This window comes from Rana temporaria, chromosome 1, assembly GCF_905171775.1.
Source record: "Rana temporaria chromosome 1, aRanTem1.1, whole genome shotgun sequence".
NCBI classification, from domain to species: domain Eukaryota; kingdom Metazoa; phylum Chordata; class Amphibia; order Anura; family Ranidae; genus Rana; species Rana temporaria.
In genome coordinates this window covers 620,930,444-620,953,372 of record NC_053489.1, presented here as the reverse complement: position 1 = coordinate 620,953,372, position 22,929 = coordinate 620,930,444, and the positions used below count along the sequence as shown (strand labels likewise).

The 22,929-nt window shown below is 49.0% G+C and overlaps 1 protein-coding gene across 7 annotated transcripts in view; it reads right to left on the bottom strand.

Moving 5' to 3' along the window:
* FAM193A (family with sequence similarity 193 member A) overlaps nt 1-17,211 on the bottom strand; it is a 179,506-nt gene extending 162,295 nt beyond the window's left edge. For 3 of the 7 annotated variants that reach the window (XM_040335307.1, XM_040335311.1, XM_040335312.1), the window contains exon 1: nt 16,833-17,209. In XM_040335307.1, the coding sequence (XP_040191241.1) occupies nt 16,833-17,021 (189 nt within the window). In that variant the 5' untranslated portion in view covers nt 17,022-17,209. Of the gene's footprint in view, nt 1-16,832 lie in introns of all 7 variants that reach the window. The other 4 variants (XM_040335308.1, XM_040335309.1, XM_040335310.1 and 1 more) reach the window with 2 other exon arrangements.
* Nucleotides 17,212-22,929: the final 5,718 nt, after the last annotated feature.

Below are 22,929 nucleotides of genomic sequence, written 5' to 3'. Positions count from 1 at the left end.
GAATTTTTTAAACGTCGCCTATCAAGATTTTTAAGGGTAAAAGTTTGACGCCATGCCACGAGCGGGCCCAATTTTTAAGCGCGACATGTTGGGTATCATTTTACTCGGCGTAACATTATCTTTCACAATATATAAAAAATTGGGCCAAATGTATTGTTGTCTTATTTTTTTATTTAAAAAGGTGATTTTTTTCCAAAAAAAGTGCGCTTGTAAGACCGCTGCGCAAATACGGTGTGACAAAAAGTATTGCAATGACTGCCATTTTATTCTCTAGGGTGTTAGAAAAAAATATATATAATGTTTGGGGGTTTTAAGTAATTTTCCAGCAAAAAAAAATGGTTTTGTCTCGTAAACACCGACTCTGAAAAATAGGCCCGGGGCTAAAGTGGTTAACTGAAGCCACTTTACAGGAAGAGAAAATGGTTTTCTCAGACAAACCCCTCCCTCCCACAGAACAGATTATTGTTTGATTGGCCACTGGCAAAGTTGCCTGTCCTGGGGGCGACTCGAAGTTGCCTCGCAAAGTCGTGCTGACCTTCATGTCGCTGTAGTGTGAACCGGCACTTACCAAAAATATGTAGCAGAATACACATTGGCCTAAACTGATGAATACATTTAATCTATATTTTTGGGAGATGTATTATAGCAGAAAGTAAAAAATAGCATTTTTTTTTTCAAATTTTCTGTCTTTTTTTTTACCCGAAAAATTTTTATCGCAGAGAAAGCTCTATTTGTGGGGAAAAAAGGACATCAATTTTGTTTGAGTATAGCAGTGTCGTATGGCAAAAAATGGCCTAGTTAGGAAATGGGTAAATCCTTCTGGGGCTGAAATTGTTAAAGTGGATCTTCGCTGCATCTGAGCGCCACAAGCACAAATTCATTTTTATCATTCAGAGCAAACTCCCCCCATCCATCCATGTCTCCGTTTTGTTTTATTGAAAATCACCCTCTAGCATTTCTGGCTGCAACCATCCAAAGGGGAAATGATTCATGTAGCATTTACTTCCTGGAATTCATCTGCCCTTAGCTCAAGCATGCGTGCAGGAGAGTGTGCTTATCTGAGAAACACATGTGTAAACCCAGTGTTACAGCACAATTGTACAAATACTCGTGCAAATGCTTAGGATTGGCGCAACACTGTTTAGCATGGATGGAAAGCTCTACCGATTTTCTACTTAACCACTTCCTTACTGGGCACTTAAACCCCCTTCCTGCCCAGAGGACTTTTTGCGATTCGGCACTGCGTCGCTTTAACTGACAATTGCGCGGTCGTGCGACGTGGCTCCCAAACAAAATTTACGTCCTTTTTTTACACCACAAGTAGAGCTTTCTTTTGGTGGTATTTGATCACCTCTGCGGTTTTTATTTTTTGCGCTATAAACAAAAATAGAGCAACAATTTTGAAAAAAAAAAAAAAAAATGTTTTACTTGTTGCTATAATAAATAGCTCAATTTTTTTTTTAAGGACTCAAGCACATTGTGTGGTGAATGAGGCGCCGGCATTACAGGTGGAAGGTACAGACACACTGCCCCAGCCTGTAGAAGTCTATGAGAGGCTGACAGCTAGTGAAGGTGCGCTGAGCGGTACTTACGCTGCATGCACTATGCACCCAGGGATGAATGTCCACAACACAGACTGCTTGCTAAACATAAGAAAAGATCAGTGCACCATCCAGCCGCATCAGTTGTCAGCGGGGCTGGACAGTGCACATGTACCAAATGCTGGAGCCTTATGTACCCTGGGGCCCATGTCACAATGACCAATTCAGCAAAACTGGAGGGGAGGCGGGGTAGCCCACTTCTACATATCTTGTTCCCTCACGGGTTGAAATGCTGCAGAATCTCGCTAGCCAGTGAGGTGGCAAATAAAATGGAAAACTGTCAGTGGGACAACTTTTGGCGCAGGGGGACATAGTCTCTCGGTGATTTTGAGAGTTCCTACCCAGAGACCGGTTCACTAATATAACAATGTCCTAAGTAGTAAATCTCATACCTATTGAGGCAGCAGATGTTCACCAGTAGACCACTCCTGGGGAGATAAGACAGGTTACCTCCCACTCCATATCAGCATCACAGTGTCTACCTGCCTGGCTCACTCCATTCCATTTTCTGCTGACATGAACTACAACATTCAGCAAGGCAGAGGATATCTTTTTTGGAATGCTTTGTCCTCAAAGGGGTTGAGGGTTGTCAGATTGTGGCTGCAAGAATGGCCACCCCCCTTTTTATGTTTATAGGCAACTTAAAATAATAGCATGCAAGTGAGGGACCACCCAAACTCAACCATTATTGCAAATAGACACAGAGGTTTGTCAAGTGTTTTCTACATAGATTTGGCCAAATATCATCATGTACATCGAACTACAGTGCCATCTAAAACGGGGTTGTAAAGGTTTGTGTTTTTTCACCTTTAGGTTAAGAACACCTCGTTGTCATGGGCCCCTCAGCCCCCCGTTTTACTTACCTGAGCCCATTCACCTGCTGTGCGCGTCCCCCGGCATCCTCTTCTCCACGGAGTCTCTGCGTTGATTGGATAGATAGCAGCGCAGCCATTGGCTCCTGTTGCTGTCAATCAAATCTAATGACGAGGTGGCCGGGGGCGGGACCGAGTCATATACTCTGTCTATAGACGCAGCAGGTATGACAGGGAGTGCGCCTGCAAGGTAACCCCCTCAGGAGAGAGCTTCTCAGAGGGGTTAGCTATTGTGGGGAGGAGCCGCAAGAGCCTCCGTGGGACCCCAGATGTTCGGGGCCACTCTGTGCAAAAATGGACTGCACAGTGGAGGCAAGTATGACTTTTTTTTTTAAACCCACAAAGCTTTAGTATCACTTTAAGCATTCTGGAAATTCCTCACCTGCTGCCTTTAGGGCTTCGATTTCCCTTCCAAATTTTTTTCTTTTTTCTTCGTCTGAATTGCTCACTTCCTGTTTCTCCTCAGTAAGCTTAGCTTGCCCCCATCATCTGGCTGGGGGTTAGTCAGCCAGAACAGCTTACTGAGGAGGAACAGGAAGTGAGAAATTCAGACAAAGAAAACAAAGAAAAAAAAAACATTTAGAAGAAAAAGGCAAGTGAACCAACAATGCACTAGCTTAAAGGAACCCTGCTATCACGCGACTCAAGACTACCTCAGCTCCCAGGATAGACAACCCTGTGGCTCTGGCCCCTTATCCATCATACACCATGTTTTTTTATCTCATGTAGGTACCCAGGATTGAAAAATGTTTTTCCTTGTATGCTCAGTACCACATTAAATTTCTATTCTGTTCCTTGCAGATAACTTCTAGCATCCGCCCCTGAGGAATGTTTTACACTTCATTCAAAGTCCCATATTCCCCCCTCTCATTTATGTACCTACAGGTAAGCCTAGAATAAGGCTTACCTGTAGGTACATTGAATATCTACTAAACCTGCAGAGTTTAGGAGATACTTACACTGCATGCAGCCAGTGAGGCCACCGGCACTTGCGCTCTGAAGGGACAGCATACCTGGTGCTGTCCCTTCAGAGCTCTGTGCTATGGTCCGTGACTCGCACATGCGAGTGACATCATCGTGGTGTGGTCGACCGGAGGACGCAAACCCAGAAAGAAGAGTGGATGAAATGCATACTAGCACATTATGCAATTTTCTTGCAGCTAATAAAAAAAAAGTGGTTTACTACTGCTTTAAAGTGGATGTAAACCCTCCATCCACCCAGTGAAGTGAACAGCCTCAGATGATGCACAGGGATGAACCAAATCTCCCTACATAGGTTTTACATGTATATCTGCCATTAGAAGATTTTCTCTTCCTGTTTAACACAGAGTGTGATGTCTGGATTGAAAGGCCGTGGCTGGGCTATAGCCAATTGCAATAAAGGCTTGCCGTTTGGTAAGCAGCTTATTCTTACGGTGGAGGATTTGCACTAAATGCATGCATGTCACCTGGTGGTTCGAGGTTTGACCAATTCTAAGAATCCTAGTGTTATTTATCAAGCAACACCAAAGGCTCCATCTGATCGCATTGCTTTTATGGGGATTTCACCAATTTTCATTCATTGACTGTTATTGATTTTTAATTTATTTAGATTGGCGCGGCTTTTTTTTACTATATACGGGACTTAGTTCATTGAAGAGAGATCACAAAACACTGCAGATATAAGTGCCCAGCTCAAATTTCATGAATTGGGTTTACATCCACTTTAAGGAGCAGTAGAATCTTTTCATGTGACAAAACTGTAGAAATTACACTTTGCTACAATGTAAAGTATTGAGTGTACAGCTTGTACAACAGTGTAAATTTGCTGTCCCCTCAAAATAACTTACAAGGCTGTTAATGTCTAAACTGCTGGCAACAAAAGTGAGTACAAGTGAAAATATTCAAATTGGGCCCAAAGTGTCAATAATTTGAGTGGCCACCATTATTTTCCAGCACTGCTTGGGCATGGAGTTCACCAGAGCTTCTCAGATTGGCACTGGAGTCCTCTTCCACTCCTCCATGACAATATCAAGGAGCTGGTGGATGTTGGAGACCTTGGTGCCCGTTTTAGGATGCCCCACAGATGCTTAATAGGGTTTAGGTCTGGAGACAAGCTTGACCAGTCCATTACCTTTACCCTCAGCTTGAATAGCAAGGCAGTGGTCATCTTGGAGGTGTGTTTGGGGTCGTTATGTTGGAATACTGCCCTGTCGCCCAGTCTCTGAAGGGAGGGGATCATGCTCTGCTTCAGTATGTCACAGAACATGTTGGCATTCATGGTTCCCTCAATGAACTGTAGCTCTCCAGTGTCGGCAGCACTCATGCAGCCCCAGACCATGTATCATAAATCTGAAGAAATATATTCATGCTGTCTCTGCTTACCCCTGGTCTGTGTATCAGCCTTAGGGCCTGCACTCTCATGGCTCCACGCTAGACTCAACAGGATACACTATTTAACACCGTGCTGTTAAAGCTTGCCTTGCCCAAGCAATATTGTGCAGGTGGCTTTCTGTGTGCTTCTTGCTGTATTCTCTACACCCGTTTCCGTTTATCGATCTTGGCTTGTTCTTTGTCTATCCCTGCCTGCTAGTTGCCCCAACCTTTGGCTTATCTCCTTACTATCCCTTGTTGTCCTGGGCTGCTGCTTCCTCTCTATCCTCCGGTAGCCTACCGTGAGCTGGGAGACCCTGGGGGCCGTAACCTGGAGTCAGTTGCAGCGCAGTTCATCTTCACCACTAGAGGCTCTGGTGAACACCTGCTGGGTCTTCTGTGCCCTGGGGAATCTTATGCTCTAGCTCCCAGTGGGATCTGTGTTAGTGGCCCTGCTTTCCTGAACTGGCCCGTCAACTGGCCTCAGCTGACCTGACACCATGACACTCCCACCACATGAAAAATATATAATAAAATATTTACAAAAATGTTAGAGTAAAGCTCCATTCACACGAGGCGGATTCCGTTGCTACAGAGTGCTCCCGCCAGCTCAGCGGGAAATCAGTCCGCAGATCTCCGCTGAGCCGACGGATGACAAGCTCCTCTCTGCTCACTGAGCGGGGAGGGGCTTGTCGGGCACCGCTGTCTCCTATGGAGCGCTCTGATGAAATCAGACAACATGTCGGTTTTCATCAGATCTTACCCGATCCGATCCGCATGGACGGATGGGGACGTGCCCCCCATACGTCTGTTTTTAGCGGATCGGATGTCAGCAGACATGTCTCCGCTGACATCCGACTCTCCATAGGGATGCATGGGCGGCCGTTCAGGTCCGCCATCAAAACTGACAGGTCCGTCCGCGTGAATGAGGCCGTATATTTAATTTTGTGAGCTACTTTACATATCCATTAAGCAAATTTACCAGAGATGAGGGTTGTATATTAAAAATTGAATATAAATATACAGGGAGTGCAGAATTATTAGGCAAATGAGTATTTTGACCACATCATCCTCTTTATGCAGGTTGTCTTACTCCAAGCTGTATAGGCTCGAAAGCCTACTACCAATTAAGCATATTAGGTGATGTGCATCTCTGTAATGAGAAGGTGTGTGCACTGGCGTAGGAAGGGGGGGGGCAGGGGGTGCTGTTGCCCCGGGCGAACCATTTAGGGGGGTGACTTTCCGTGCCTCCTCCTAATTTTAATTTCCCGTGTCACCGGATGTCCCGAGCGGCCAGCGGCCACCATGTGTAATGTCCAGCGCCCTGTGATTGGGCATATGGGGGTCATGTGAGGAGTGGGGCTGGAAGTCTCGCCTCCGCACATGACCGCCATACGTCCAATCGCAGAGCGCCGGGAAAGTCTGAAAATGGTGGCGGCCGGCGGGAGACATCAGGCACGGAAAGTGTGAGCCGCCGGCGCCGTCTTCCCCTCCGCTCTGGTGCTCTGCGGTACGGCGCTGCCACTGTGTGGAGGGGAGTTGCAGCATGGCGCGGGCTGCGGGTGGATAGTGCTGGCGGCCGGCGGGGAAGAGAGTCGGAACGTCCGAAGCAGTTCTGCACATCCAGTGCTGGGGTCCTGTACGTCCTGGAGGAGTCGCTGGAGAAGAGCAGACACAGGTAAGGAGGACTCAGAGGATGGACTTCTACTGTAGGAGTTAGGTGGGTCAGTGCAGGGGTCAGGTCAGTGCAGGGGTCAGGTCAGTGCAGGGGTCAGGTCAGTGCAGGGGTCAGGTCAGTGCAGGGGTCAGGTCAGTGCAGGGGTCAGGTCAGTGCAGGGGTCAGGTCAGTGCAGGGGTCAGGTCAGTGCAGGGGTCAGGTCAGTGCAGGGGTCAGGTCAGTGCAGGGGTCAGGTCAGTGCAGGGGTCAGGTCAGTGTAGGTGTCAGTGTAGGTGTTTTAAAAAAAAGCTCCAAAATATTTAAGTACCCCACGTTTATGCACATATAAACGTGGATGTTTATATAAGGGGGGGGGGCGAAAAAAATAAATTCGCCCCGGGCGCCCATAACTCTGGTTACCCCACTGGGTGTGTGGTCTAATGACATCAACACCCTATATCAGGTGTGCATAATTATTAGTCAACTTCCTTTCCTTTGGCAAAATGGGTCAAAAGAAGGACTTGACAGGCTCAGAAAAGTCAAAGATAGTGAGATATCTTGCAGAGGGATGCAGCACTCTTAAAATTGCAAAGCTTCTGAAGCGTGATCATCGAACAATCAAGTGTTTCATTCAAAATAGTCAACAGGGTCGCAAGAAGCGTGTGGAAAAACCAAGGCGCAAAATAACTGCCCATGAACTGAGAAAAGTCAAGCCTGCAGCTGCCAAGATGCCACTTGCCACCAGATTGGCCATATTTCAGAGCTGCAACATCACTGTAGTGCCCAAAAGCACAAGGTGTGCAATACTCAGAGACATGGCCAAGGTAAGAAAGGCTGAAAGACGACGACCACTGAACAAGACACACAAGCTGAAACGTCAAGACTGGGCCAAGAAATATCTCAAGACTGATTTCTCTAAGGTTTTATGGACTGATGAAATGAGAGTGAGTCTTGATGGGCCAGATGGATGGGCCCGTGGCTGGATTGGTAAAGGGCAGAGAGCTCCAGTCCGACTCAGACGCCAGCAAGGTGGAGGTGGAGTACTGGTTTGGGCTGGTATCATCAAAGATGAGCTTGTGGGGCCTTTTCGGGTTGAGGATGGAGTCAAGCTCAACTCCCAGTCCTACTGCCAGTTTCTGGAAGACACCTTCTTCAAGCAGTGGTACAGGAAGAAGTCTGCATCCTTCAAGAAAAACATGATTTTCATGCAGGACAATGCTCCAGCACACGCGTCCAAGTACTCCACAGCGTGGCTGGCAAGAAAGGGTATAAAAGAAGAAAATCTAATGACATGGCCTCCTTGTTCACCTGATCTGAACCCCATTGAGAACCTGTGGTCCATCATCAAATGTGAGATTTACAAGGAGGGAAAACAGTACACCTCTCTGAACAGTGTCTGGGAGGCTGTGGTTGCTGCTGCACGCAATGTTGATGGTGAACAGATCAAAACACTGACAGAATCCATGGATGTCAGGCTTTTGAGTGTCATTGCAAAGAAAGGTGGCTATATTGGTCACTGATTTGTTTTTGTTTTGTTTTTGAATGTCAGAAATGTATATTTGTGAATGTTGAGATGTTATATTGGTTTCACTGGTAAAAATAAATAATTGAAATGGGTATATATTTATTTTTTTGTTAAGTTGCCTAATAATTCTGCACAGTAATAGTCACCTGCACACACAGATATCCCCCTAAAATAGCTAAAACTAAAAACAAACTAAAAACTACTTCCAAAAATATTCAGCTTTGATATTAATGAGTTTTTTGGGTTCATTGAGAACATGGTTGTTGTTCAATAATAAAATGAATCCTCAAAAATACAACTTGCCTAATAATTCTGCACTCCCTGTATATAAACACTTGTGATATATTTCAGTTCTGTAACTCTTTATGTTACAGTAGAATTAAAAGGCAAAACATGTTTGCATTCTGAATAGTGTTAGGGAGGTTTAAATACCTTTTTGTCCCATTGGGGAAATTTCCCTGTACTTCATGTAGAGGTCAATCGATATTTGGAGAAATCGGCATGGAACATGGGGTTTCTCCTCCACACTCTGTCGGCAGAGCTGCGGTGGGGGGGCGAATCATAATTGAGGTTGATTGTCGGGGTGGGCAGGACCCAGCAATCCAATAGCAGCTAATGGGATGGGATCTGGGCGGGCCGCTACGTGTATGTGGCCCTGCCTTAAACGGCCCAATCATTGGCTGATAGCTGCTGGGTCCCGCCTACCTCCGACATCACGCTGAATTTGTCAGCTTCTCGCTCCATACAGTTTCACACAGCGGTGCAGCAGAGAGCAGTTTCACACCATCGGCTGTGAAACCCGACAATGCCATCCAGTGCCACCTGACAGTGCAAACTAGTACCATCCAGTGCCATCTGCCAGTGCCACCTGCCAAAAAAAAAAAAAAAAAATCGGCCTAAAATATCGGTCGCAAAATTCAGCATCATCTATCGCCCATCGGCTGCCCCGATTTCGAAATATCGGCATCGGCCAGAGAAAAACCCATATCAGTCGACCTCCAACTTCATGTGCCAAAACTGGAAGTGGAAGGGAATTCCTGGTTGTCATCAGGATCACTACAACTAGTGTCCAGATTGAAAGATTTCCCATCCATTTCTATTTTGGTGAGAATCCCAAATCAGGGATTTTCTCCCTTTCACTCTCAGTAATGACCATAGATAGGGAGATTATATCTAACAAAAGCATAGAATGCAAAAAATAAATAAAACCTGACACGTGTTCTAGTCATCCTGACCACTATATATATATATATATATATAAATAAAACTCAACGTGTGTGTGTATGTATGTATGTATGTATGTATGTATGTATGTATGTATGTATGTATGTATGTATGTATGTATGTATGTTCCAGCATCACGTCCTAACGGCTAAAGATATTAACATGAAACTTGGCACACATGTTACTTATATGTCAGCAACAAACATAGGATAGGTGGTTTAACCCTTACCCACCCCCATTTGCCATGGTCGGGGTTTTCCTTTAAAGTCCCATTCAACTCTATGGGAAATACATGTTACTTCATAACTTCCAAACGGCTGTAGATATTTCGATAACACTTGGTCACATGTTACTTATATGTCCACTTAAACTATAGGATAGTTAATTTATCCCTTAACTACCCCCATTTGTGAGGGTCGGGGTTTTTGTTTAAAGTCCCATGCAAATCAATGGGAAATGTATGTTCCCACATAACTTCTGTACGCCTGGAGATATTTCAATAATACCTGGTACACATATTACTTATATGCCAAATAAAAATATATGACAGTTAAATGAACCCTTACCTACACCCTTATATAAAAGATGGGTATATTTATATTACTATGATTTTCCTCCCCAAAAGGTTAACATAGGAAGACCGGGCAACGCCGGGTATTCAGCTAATATATATTCAATTTTTAATATACAACCCTCATCTCTGGTAAATTTGCTTAATGGATATGTAATGTAGCTCACAAAATTAAATATACGGCCTCATTCACACGGACGGACCTGTCAGTTTTGAGGGCGGACCTGAACGGCCGCCCATGCATCCCTATGGAGAGTCGGATGTCAGCGGAGACATGTCTGCTGACATCCGATCCGCTAAAAACAGACGTATGGGGGGCACGTCCCCATCCTTCGACCTGATTAGTTTAGGGTGTCTTGTAGAGAAATGCCCGCCCGGTACTATGCATGCGCAATTCTTGCGCAGTACGGAGCCGCCGAAAGCCGGACATTGGATTCCACTGTTCGGTGGCTCCAAGCTACGTCAGTGCAGTACATGGCAGGCATTTTTAGACAGGGGGCATCAGAGAGGGAACGGGCACCATATCCCGAAACAGGATGCTTGTGGGCTTCACATGCCCACAAGCAAAATGAAAAAACGGCCAAGAAAGGATTAACAAACTTTAAGAGATAAATATGGACATCGGGGGACACATTTTACAAAAGACGTAAGTGTTCAAATGCTAATTTAAACGCTTCTGAAAGGGTTAAAAAATGAAAGATTGTAGTTGGAACACCGCTTTAAGGCTGCATTCACACCTTGGCGTACCTAATCGCGGCGTTTTGTCCCGCAAAATGGCGGCGACAAATTGCAGCGTTTTGTACCGTGATTTGCGGCGACAAAACGCCGTGATTGTGAATGCAGCTTAACCCCAGGTCCACATCTCCTATGCCAAACGCCAAAAGCCGCCTGAAAAAAAGGTCCGGGACTTGTTTTCAGGCAGCAGGCGTACGGCGTTGAGATGTGAACCATCTCCATAGAGGGCAATGTAAAATCATCCCTCCAGCGTCTTAGGGGCTGCTGCGGCGTCGCGCTTTAGGCGTATATACACCTAGGTGTGAACAGAGCCATAAGAACATGTCATTTCAGATCCATCATGGCAGCGCCTATTAGCGGGCATCCACTCACCTCCTGCCGGCGACGTCCCTCACCTTGTTGTGTCACCGCCACTTCACCAGCCGTCCCATTAAAGTGAATGGGAAGGTCGGTGAGTCAACAGCGAATCAGGAGGAGGAGCCGCTGCAGGGACAGAGATGACAGTATCCACCCTGGTTATCGGCATAATTTCTACCAACCAAGATAAAAACAGCCTGAAATTTGTGTTAAGGGAGGTTGCAACTAGATTGAATGGTACTGTGGTACCATGTGATCCGTTGCAGACAAACATTTGTGCTTGCAATCTGTATTCAAAATCTACTGACACACACAGATCACACACTGCGTGTGTCAGTAGATTCTCCTCTGACTGTCCTATGAGGCTGCATGACCCCTGACCCTCTGTCTGAACAGTGCTGATTGGCTCTGTGCCAATCATGTGCACCCTCCCAAAAGAAAAAAACACAACAACTCTCTAGCAATACACACCATCTGTCTTTGGGAGTCATGCTTGTACCTGTCAGCCTTGCAATGCATCATGGGCACACCTCCCCGATCATTTAAACAAAAAGGAAGATGCCGAGCAGGGCTACAGACGCATCACTCACTTTGCAGCTGTCGGCTTGTAGTTTTCAATGTACTACCACGGCGCTGTGGTAGTCCATTGAGTCTTCCTGTCAGAATGTATTGGCTTCCTTGCATGAGGAAGCCGATACACTCACAGATCTGCAAGAGACCTGTATGGCATCAGCGATCTGCTGCAGCCATGTTTGCGCCATAGCCGATGTTTCCATTGCCACCGCCATTGTCTGTAAAGGAAACTGGCAAAGAAGCATTGAGGCCTCACAGCCATTTCCCTACTGCGCACAGCACGCTGCACTTTCTGAATGGACCAGCGGTAGGGGGGGGGGCCACGGTGAGATAATTCGGAAGTGGGGACGGGTACCTGTCAAAAACCAGGTACCTGCTCTCCAGCCCCCACCCCCTCCCCAAAAAGGTGGCACCGGAGGGGGGAGAAGGCAGATAAGTGGAATTTAATGACGCTACAATACAGTGTTTATATGAAGACTTTCACACAAAGGGTCTGATCAGGTTCACCTGTCAGTTTTTCAGACGGACCTGATCGGACCCTCCATTCAACCCTATTGATCAGCAGGTATAAATGGACTTGTGTCATTTTTACACCCACCTACCTCTGATCTGCTTAAATAAAAACAGAACAGGATCTATCACCCTTCATCTAGGTGGATGAGATCAGTCAGGTGTAAACATACAGCAGGGCCCTGTCTGTGTCTGCTCTTCGTAAACTGAGCAGACACAGACCTTGTTATCCACCCGCTCTGCAGGGTTATCAGTGGACAGATCCCCTGCTGATCATAACAGAGTCAGCCCCATGTGAAAGGGGCCTTATGAGTATAAGAAGAGTATTGCACTACAAGGGGGTTCATCAACCTAGAGATTAGTATAACTAATAAATGTAGTGATAACACGCTGTTCACAATACAATTATGAAATGTAGAGCGGGGGTAGGCAATCTCGACTCTCCAGATGTTTTGGAACAACTCCCAGGAGGCATTGCAAGACTGACTAACATGCATGATTCCCAGAGGCATGATGGGATTTGTAGTATCATCACAGCTGGAGTTCGGAGGTTGTCTCATGCAAGTCATTTCTGTGAATGGAAATCTTGCAATTTCTAATGAGAATTGTAGTTCCAATGCAGCAGGAGTGCCGAAAGGTTGCCCACACCTGGTTTAAACAGAAGAGAAAATCATGTAAAGTGTCAGGCCAGATACATTCTATACCATCCACAGCCCAGCACTGGGCTGCAGTAAGGGCACACAGGCCAGGCCCAGAGTGAACATATAGTATATAGCTGCAGCACATAGAATATGAAGCACACTAGTACATAAACATGGTTACCAGCAGAGAAGAGATATGACATACAGAGCACATGAGGAGACGTGTACAACGCTCTGTTATGACAAGTACAACCCAAAACATAAGGCCAAGAATGACATGTGCCTCATAAAAGGCACCCTGAACAAATACATGTATATCAGACTGGCAGAGGTATATACAGCATCAGGCCAAGGCTCTGCTAGGACATGTACAGAAGAGCAGTGAGAGTGCACAGGACAGAATACACACAAGAAAGCTGGAGGTAAACAGAGCATCATGACAGGGCTCCGCTATACAGAGCATTATGACAGGGCCCCGCTATGACAGGGCCCCGCTGTGACAGGGCCCCGCTGTGACAGGGCATCATGACAGGGCTCCGCTATGACAGGGCATCATGACAGGGCTCCGCTATGACAGGGCCCCGCTATGACAGGGCCCCGCTATGACAGGGCCCCGCTATGACAGGGCCCCGCTATGACAGGGCCCCGCTGTACAGAAGATTGGGCAGAGGTATACAGAGCATCAGGCCGGGGCTCTTACTATAAACATGTAGAGAACAGCAAGACATGACATATACAAAATACAAAGGAGATAGCCGTATGTAAACAGAACATTAGGCCAGAGTACCACTATGACAAATATACCATACAAAGGAAATTGGACAGACTGTACAGACCATCAGGCCAAGGCTCTGCTATGACATGTCCAGCACTGGGAACTCACAGCCCCTGTATGACATAACCAGACAGGGGACATGTGCAGCATACAAAGAACAGCAGTTTAGAGAGAGTATAAATACAGACCAACACAGGGGGAGAAATAATACAGGCCGGTACAGGGGTGATGGAAGGTAGCATACACACATGGAGGGGATGAAGAGTATAGGCTGGTACATGGATGATGTATGAAGCGTACATGCATGTAAAGGTTTATTACACCCAGGGAGGGGATGACAAGTACAGGCAGGTGCAGTGAGGTGGGAGGGTTAAGGAAGAGGACGGGCCGGAGGGCGATGTAGGAAGAGGACGGGCCGGAGGGCGATGTAGGAAGAGGACGGGCCGGTGCGGGGGGGGGGGGGGGGTGACGAAGAAGGGAAGTATACGGGCCGCTAGGGGGGGTGACGAAGAAGGGAAGTATACGGGCCGCTGGGGGGGTGACGAAGAAGGGAAGTATACGGGCCGCTGGGGGGGTGACGAAGAAGGGAAGTATACGGGCCGCTAGGGGGGTGACGAAGAAGGGAAGTATACGGGCCGCTAGGGGGGGTGACGAAGAAGGGAAGTATACGGGCCGCTAGGGGGGTGACGAAGAAGGGAAGTATACGGGCCGCTAGGGGGGGTGACGAAGAATACGGGCCACTAGGTGGGTGAAGAAGGGAAGTATACGGGCCGCTAGGGGGGTAAAGAAGGGAAGTATACGGGCCGCTAGGGGGGTAAAGAAGGGAAGTATACGGGCCACTAGGTGGGTGAAGAAGAAGGGAAGTATACGGGCCGCTAGGTGGGTGAAGAAGAAGGGAAGTATACGGGCCGCTAGGTGGGTGAAGAAGAAGGGAAGTATACGGGCCGCTAGGTGGGTGAAGAAGAAGGGAAGTATACGGGCCGCTAGGTGGGTGAAGAAGAAGGGAAGTATACGGGCCGCTTGGTGGGTGAAGAAGAAGGGAAGTATACGGGCCGCTAGGGGGGGTGAAGAAGAAGGGAAGAATACGGCCCACTAGGTGGGTGAAGAAGAAGGGAAGAATACAGCCCGCTAGGGGGGTAAAGAAGGGCCGCTAGGGGGGGTGACGAAGAAGGGAAGTATACGGGCCGCTAGGGGGGGTGACGAAGAAGGGAAGTATATGGCCCGCTAGGGGGGGTGAAGAAGAAGGGAAGTATATGGCCCGCTAGGGGGGGTGAAGAAGAAGGGAAGAATACGGCCCGCTAGGGGGGTGACGAAGGGCCGCTAGGGGGGTGACGAAGGGCCGCTAGGGGGGTGACGAAGGGCCGCTAGGGGGGTGACGAAGGGCCGCTAGGGGGGTGACGAAGGGCCGCTAGGGGGGTGACGAAGGGCCGCTAGGGGGGTGACGAAGGGCCGCTAGGGGGGGTGACGAAGAATACGGGCCACTAGGTGGGTGAAGAAGGGAAGTATACGGGCCACTAGGTGGGTGAAGAAGAAGGGAAGTATACGGGCCGCTAGGTGGGTGAAGAAGAAGGGAAGTATACGGGCCGCTAGGTGGGTGAAGAAGAAGGGAAGTATACGGGCCGCTAGGTGGGTGAAGAAGAAGGGAAGTATACGGGCCGCTAGGTGGGTGAAGAAGAAGGGAAGTATCCGGGCCGCTAGGGGGGGTGAAGAAGAAGGGAAGAATACGGCCCACTAGGTGGGTGAAGAAGAAGGGAAGAATACAGCCCGCTAGGGGGGTAAAGAAGGGCCGCTAGGTGGGTGACGAAGAAGGGAAGTATACGGGCCTCTAGGGGGGGTGACGAAGAAGGGAAGTATACGGGCCGCTAGGGGGGGTGACGAAGAAGGGAAGTATACGGGCCGCTAGGGGGGTGATGAAGAAGGGAAGTATACGGGTCGCTAGGGGGGTGACGAAGAAGGGAAGTATACGGGCCGCTAGGGGGGGTGACGAAGAAGGGAAGTATACGGGCCGCTAGGGGGGTGATGAAGAAGGGAAGTATACGGGTCGCTAGGGGGGTGATGAAGAAGGGAAGTATACGGGCCGCTAGGTGGGTGAAGAAGAAGGGAAGTATACGGGCCGCTAGGGAGGTGATGAAGAAGGGAAGTATACGGGCCGCTAGGGGGGGGTGACGAAGAAGGGAAGTATACGGGCCGCTAGGGGGGGTGACGAAGAAGGGAAGTATATGGCCCGCTAGGGGGGGTGAAGAAGAAGGGAAGAATACGGCCCGCCAGGGGGGTGACGAAGGGCCGCTAGGGGGGTGACGAAGAAGGGAAGTATACGGGCCGCTAGGGGGGGTGACGAAAAAGGGAAGTATACGGGCCGCTAGGGGGGTGACGAAGAAGGGAAGTATACGGGCCGCTAGGGGGGTGAAGAAGAAGGGAAGAATACGGCCCACTAGGTGGGTGAAGAAGAAGGGAAGAATACAGCCCGCTAGGGGGGTAAAGAAGGGCCGCTAGGTGGGTGACGAAGAAGGGAAGTATACGGGCCTCTAGGTGGGTGACAAAGAAGGGAAGTATACGGGCCGCTAGGGGGGGTGACAAAGAAGGGAAGTATACGGGCCGCTAGGGGGGGTGACGAAGAAGGGAAGTATATGGCCCGCTAGGGGGGGTGAAGAAGAAGGGAAGAATACGGCCCGCCAGGGGGGTAAAGAAGGGCCGCTAGGGGGGTGACGAAGGGCCGCTAGGAGGGTGACGAAGAAGGGAAGTATACGGGCCGCTAGGGGGGGTGACGAAAAAGGGAAGTATACGGGCCGCTAAGGGGGTGACGAAGAAGGGAAGTATACGGGCCGCTAGGGGGGTGAAGAAGAAGGGAAGTATACGGGCCGCTAGGGAGGTGATGAAGAAGGGAAGTATACGGGCCGCTAGGGGGGTGAAGAAGAAGGGAAGTATACGGGCCGCTAGGGAGGTGATGAAGAAGGGAAGTATACGGGCCGCTAGGGGGGTGATGAAGAAGGGAAGTATACGGGCCGCTAGGGAGGTGATGAAGAAGGGAAGTATACGGGCCGCTAGGGAGGTGATGAAGAAGGGAAGTATACGGGCCGCTAGGGGGGTGATGAAGAAGGGAAGTATACGGGCCGCTAGGGGGGTGATGAAGGGAAGTAAATGGGCCTCTAGCGGGGTGATAAATCGAAGCATATGAGCCGGTAGGGAGGAAATAAACCCGGTAGGGAGGTGATGAAGGGAAGTACACGGGCCGGTAGGGAGGTGATGAACCCGGTAGGGAGGTGATGAAGGGAAGTATACGGGCCGGTAGGGAGGTGATGAAGGGAAGGTTACGGGACGGTAGGGAGGTGATGTTTACATTCAGGCCGGTAGGGAGGTGATGTAACCCGGGGAAAGTATAAATCCAGGAGCCGGTCTGTCACTTCCAGGACTCTCTCTCTCAGGCCGGCTTCTCGCTTACCTCGGCTCCGGGCGGGGCGGCCGTGCAGTGTGTGGCCGGGCCGGGGATGAGGCCTCCCCCGTTGCTCGCTCCGCTCACCGCCCCGTGCTGTCCACGCAGCGCCGCCGCCTTCACCTCCCCGCTACTGCCGCCTCCGCCCCGCTTGTTCTTCCTCCGCTTGGCTCCTCTCTTGGCGTCGGCCGGGCTCATGTCTGCGCTCTCTACCGGGAAAGGAAGGGCCTATACCACAGCGAGCTTCACCGAGCCTCAGGCACTGTCCACTCCGAGCTCACCGCTTTACCAGGGCCGCTGGACAAGCCTAACTCAGCAATCAACAGCGGAGCCGAGCTAGACTCCAATATGGCGGACTACAAGGAGGAAAGCTATTCCCGTCTTACGCACAGACGTCAGCCCGCAATTCGGCGTCAACGTTCTGGTCCTGCCAGTGCTGCTGCCATCTTGCGGTAAGTGGCGGAATCTGCAGTCTGCAAGTGGAGGAAAGGATGAAACTACAAATCCCAGCATGCATGGTGTCTGTCAGCTCTTAAAGTGAACCTGAACTCAAAAGGTTCAAGATTTGTCATGTCATAGGAAAATCTAGAAGGGTTACTGGGAAATGTGTTACCTCTGTTCTGACCTTCTCCTTCGCCTCTGCTGCTACATTCACACCTGAGCAACATGGAAACACACAAAATCACACTTGTGGTCATAATATTTCTTAATGTCACTGCAAACACAGTTTAAGTTTGTGCGTTTGCCGTGCGGCTAAACATAAATCACCAAACACGCTTGGCTCAATTCCAAAAAATGATACTTAAGCTTGTGTTTCACGTTTGACACACAACAGGAAGCCCATTCTAGTCAATAGCTGTCACACACTAAAACAAAATACAATGTGTCACTCAGGTGTGAATGCAGCCTTATGCCCCTTTCACACGATCGGCCCGCAAAAATCCACCTGTCTGTTTTTCAGGAAAATTCGAGCCGGCCACCCATTGACTTGTATGGGCAGGCGGATATCAGCAGATATGCGTCTACTGACACCCGCCTGCCATCCGATCTGATCAAATCCCACAAAACAGACAGTTGGCGATACGTTCGCCCTCCGTCTAGCGGATGGGATCGGATGAAAGCGGACAGGCAGGTCCGTTTTCATCCGATCTTGCCAGGGGCCGGAAAAAGTCAGAAACATAGAAAAGCGATGACAGAAAAAAAAAAAGACTGAAGTAGTCCATCGAGTCTGCTCATTCGTTGCGGTGCTTGACTCCACCTGTCAGTGTGTGCCACACAGTGCCCAACCAGCATAGTCCCCCACCCACCTCACCCACTCTACAGAATGGAAGAGGAGGGAGTCTGTCTCTCTCATAGTGATCCTTTCTGCCATCTATTTACCATAGCGATACTTCCTGCTCTTTATATGTCATAGTGATCTTTGCTGCCTTACGTAAACATAGGCTGGTTTCACACCTATGCATTTTTAGTGCTTTTTGCAGATTTGCACTACAGTCCATTTAACATGGTTTCCTATGGAACACGTTCTGCAGTGCAAATCTGCAAAATGCAGAAAGCACTAAAAATGCATAGATGTAAATCCAGCCTGAAGTGATCCTTCCATGTGCCATAGTGATCCCTCCTGCCATCCATGTGCCATAGTGATCCCTCCTGCCATCCATGTGCCATAGTGATCCCTCCTGCCATCCATGTGCCATAGTGATCCTTGCTGCCTTCCACATACTATAGTAATTTTTTCTGCCTTCCATGTGCCATAGTGATCTTTCTGCCTTCCATGTGCCATAGTGATCTTTCTGCCTTCCATGTGCCATAGTGATCTTTCTGCCTTCCATGTGCCATAGTGATCTTCCTGCCTTCCATGTGCCATAGTGATCCTTTCTGCCTTCCATGTGCCATAGTGATCTTTCTGCCTTCCATGTGCCATAGTGATCTTTCTGCCTTCCATGTGCCATAGTGATCCTTTCTGCCTTCCATGTGCCATAGTGATCTTTCTGCCTTCCATGTGCCATAGTGATCTTCCTGCCTTCCATGTGCCATAGTGATCCTTTCTGCCTTCCATCAAACCATACTTTATAGGCACAAGAAAGCCCAGGTTTTTTTTTTAACCACAGCCATTAAGCCCCTCCCACTATCATGTTTGGTCACACACAACTTTCTGTTACCTATGTGCTATGGTCACTATCTCCCTGAAATGTCCCTCATTCTCAAGTTCAAAAGTTGGGAGGTATGTAGTGCAGCACCATGGCAAGCATGGATCGAAAAGAAAGGAGGACACACCGACCTAGTGCATTACCACTTACATTTTTTTATTACAAACAGAATAAAAAAGCAATAGTCCTACTCACAAGGAAAAATTGAGTAAGCGCTTTTCAGACAGCTGGACTGGACCTTGCAGCACCTGTCAGTGGAACCTCAGACATCTGGACGGCTGACGCGTTCCTGGGGCGTACCCCCTTCCTCAAAGCCTAAGTGGTCCGTGGTAACTCTCTCCTGTATGCCCTCAGTAGTGTGTGTGTGTGTGTGTGTATCAAACCAATGCTAAGATGGCAGCTTCCTTGGCTGTAAAATATAGGAGGGTCTAGTTCTGCTTTAACACCCACATTTGCCATTCATGGGCAACAGAGCTTTCTGTGCTTAAAGCAGAGTTCCACCCAAAAATGGAACTTCCGCTTTTCGGTGTCGTTTGGCACCTTTCAGGGGGGGAGGGGGGGTTTTAGATACCTGTATAACACAGGTATTTGTACCCACTTCCTGGAATCACTCCCACTCCACAGGGAAACACACTGGTCCCAGGAGACAGTGGGGAGCACTGGGAAAGCGCTGTGATGCATGCGCAGTAGGGAATCGGGCAGTGAAGCCGAAAGTCTTCGCTTTCTGATTCCCTCACCGAGGATGGCAGCAGGGGCAGCAGAGAGACGAGCGATTACTCGTCTTCTGCTGCCGACATCGCGGGCACACTGGACAGGTAAGTGTCCATTTATTAAAGGGGCGTTCCAGGCTTTTTTTATGTTTATTAAAAGTCAGCAGCTACAAAAAGTGTAGCTGCTGGCTTTTAATAAACAGACACTCACCTTCTCCACCTTCCAGCTGATGCACCGCCCGGAACTCCACTCCTTCTTCCCCCCCCTCTCCGGCCAGCACCTCCATTCCTAGTGTGGGCACCTGGCCGTGACAGCTTTCGGCTTCATGGCTGGGCACTCACTGCGCTCTATGAGTGGTCAGGCGATCGCCTGGGACCTGTCACGTGTCCCAGGCAATCGCCTACATTAAGGGGCCGCCGTAGGCGATATGACGTATCGCCTAAGCAGTCCCTTGGGCGGAAGGAGGAAGTGGGACAGGAAGCCCCACTCCCTCACCAAAAAAAATGACATGCATGTAAGGAGTGGTTTGGGTGGAACTCCGCTTTAAAAGTCAGCAGCTGCAGTATTTGAAGCTGCTGGGTTTTAATATTTATTTTTTCGCAAGACCTCCGCTTTAAAGCACAGTGACCGAGCTGTCAAAGAAAGCTGTCAGTCACTAATAATGATCAGGAGCTGGCATCTGACCACTAATCACAGAAGTCATGTAAACAGCTGGTCCTTCCCACCCTCGGGTGTAAAGTCCTTTTAAAGGGAGGCTTGGGCTGGTTGGGAAGGGGTGTAAAGCATAGTTCACCTTTACCAAAAAAAACTGCCTTTGCAGATGTAACGCGCCCCCCCCCCCCCCCCCCGGGTCTTCTAAAGGAAGGGTGCAACCTCCAGAGGCAGGAAGCGAGCTGGCATTTACCACAGGGCTGAGTCCATGGCTAGAATGGGGGTGCTTTAAACAAGAATTGGCCAGGGGCCTGAGGCAAGAGGTTGAGCATATTGCCAAGCCCAAATATATATCCTCTCACATAATGCACCAGTGGCCAAGAACCTCCTACAGGGCTGGCTGGAAGAAAAAAAAATAGTATTTTGTACTCACCATAAAATCCTTTTCTCTGAGTTCATGGACAGACACAGCCTTAATCTTGACAAAGTGGGAAATAGCCTTCCTTTAGGAGTGACAAGGCAGAAAGTGTTAAACTTCAAATCTGGACAGCCCCGCCCCGGGTGCGGTCCTACTGGCTATATCCCCTCAGCCTGCACCAAGCAGTCCAGTTCGTAGCAAGCAGTAAAAACTTAAAAAAAAAAAAAAAAAAAAGAAGAGGGGTGGGTGCTGTGTCTGTCCATGAACTCAGAGAAAAGGATTTTACGGTGAGTATAAAATCCTATTTTCTCTTCCATTCATGGACGGACACAGCCTTAATCTTGACAAAGTGGGAAAGCAGTGTCAAAATGAGGGATGGGAACAGCATAAAATTAAACTTCACCCCAAAACAAAATAGAGCTCCTCAACTGAGGAGTTGTAACTCTAAACAGCCGCCAGCAAAACTTTGTGGCCGAAGAAGCATCCAAAGATTCACTCACATCAATTCGTAAAGTTTAGTGAAAGTGTGACCGGGCGACCAGGTCGCCGCCTTACACACCTGGCAAACAGATGCTTGATATCACAAAGTCCAAGAGGCACCATTGCCCTGGTCGAATGCATCATGACAGGGAGGCGCCCGACCATTTATGGCGTAAGCCTGATCAGGATCTGGTGGATCCACCTCGAAATGGCAGCGATGAGACCGCTGGGCCCTTCTTGGGACCAGCCACCGAAACAACCAGTGAGTCTGAACTCTGGAACGGAGCAGTAACAGACAAGTATATTCTCGGAGCTCGGATAACGTCCAAGGAATGCCACATCGTCTCCTTAGGATTCGACGATGAAAACACAAGAATGGCAGTACAATGTCTTCCTTGAGATGGAAGGTCGAAATGACCTTAGGAAGAAAAGAAGGCTGTGGCCGCAGCACCACCTTATCCTTGTGGAAGATCAGATAGGGAGCCTTTCATGACAAGGCTGCCAGCTCAGAACCTGTCTTAACGGACATAACAGCCACCAAAAGGACCACTTTCTGAGAAAGTGTCAACAAGGGAACTCTTGTAGCGGTAGACACCAAGGGACGTCTGCTATTCAAATCCCCACAGAGGTAGTAGGAGGACGGACCGGAGGGGCCGCGTGCCGAACCCCCCGTACAAACGTTCTCACTAGAGAGTGAGCCGCCAGGGGTCTTTGAAAAAAAAAAAAAAAAACAGCCAGGGCAGATATCTGCCCCATAATTGTACTTAAGGCAACATTTTGGTCCGCCCCATGCTGCAAGAACAGCAGGACTCTGGGAACCAAATAAGCACGCAGATGTCACCTCATTTCCTCACGAATGGATATGTAGGTCTTCCAAGTGCGATGGTAAATCTTCCTGGAGGACGATTTCCGAACACTCCTCATGGTAGAGATCACCGAGTCTGACAGGTCCCGGTCTTTTAGCACCTGGCTCCCAATAGCCCTGCCATTAAGCCAGTGACTGTAAAACAGGATGGCATATGGGACCTTGAGACAGCAGGTCTTTTACTAGCAGTAGACGCCAAAGGACGTCTGCTACTAGACACATTAGGTGAGCGTACCAAGGACGCCGTCATGAGCAGTCCCGGCCACCAGATGGCAGTACTGGCACTCGCAATCGCGGCACTGTAACGCCAACGGCGCGCGGGCACGTGCAGATGCCACTCTGGCACCAAAACTGGACATTTAAGCAATCTAAAACCTTGGCCTCTTGCTCTTTGGTCTACAGCGTTACTTGTGACCACCTGCACCTGTTACCTCTGCTTGAACCTGCTCCTAAAACCCGGCTTGTTCCTGTTTTGCCCTGCCTTCTGCCTGCCCTGACTTCGGCTTGTTTTGACCATCCCTTTGTATCATCCTCTGTACCTCTGCTGCCTGCCAGTTGCTGACCCAGCCTAAACCACTACTCTGTCTTTGCCAGCGGTACCTGTACCTGATCCGCCAACCAGTTTATGGACTGATTTGCTGGGACCTGTTGTTGCCTGTACTACAGTACACCTCCCCCGGCTGCTCCTGCTCTCCTCTTCCTGTGCCTCTACCTTCTGCCTGCAAACCATCAGTCTGCACTTGTTATCCTGAAGCACCCTCGGAGACCACAGAAGCCTCACCCAGCCTCCAGCACCAGCGTTACACCAGGCGCTTGTGCGACTCTGCATTC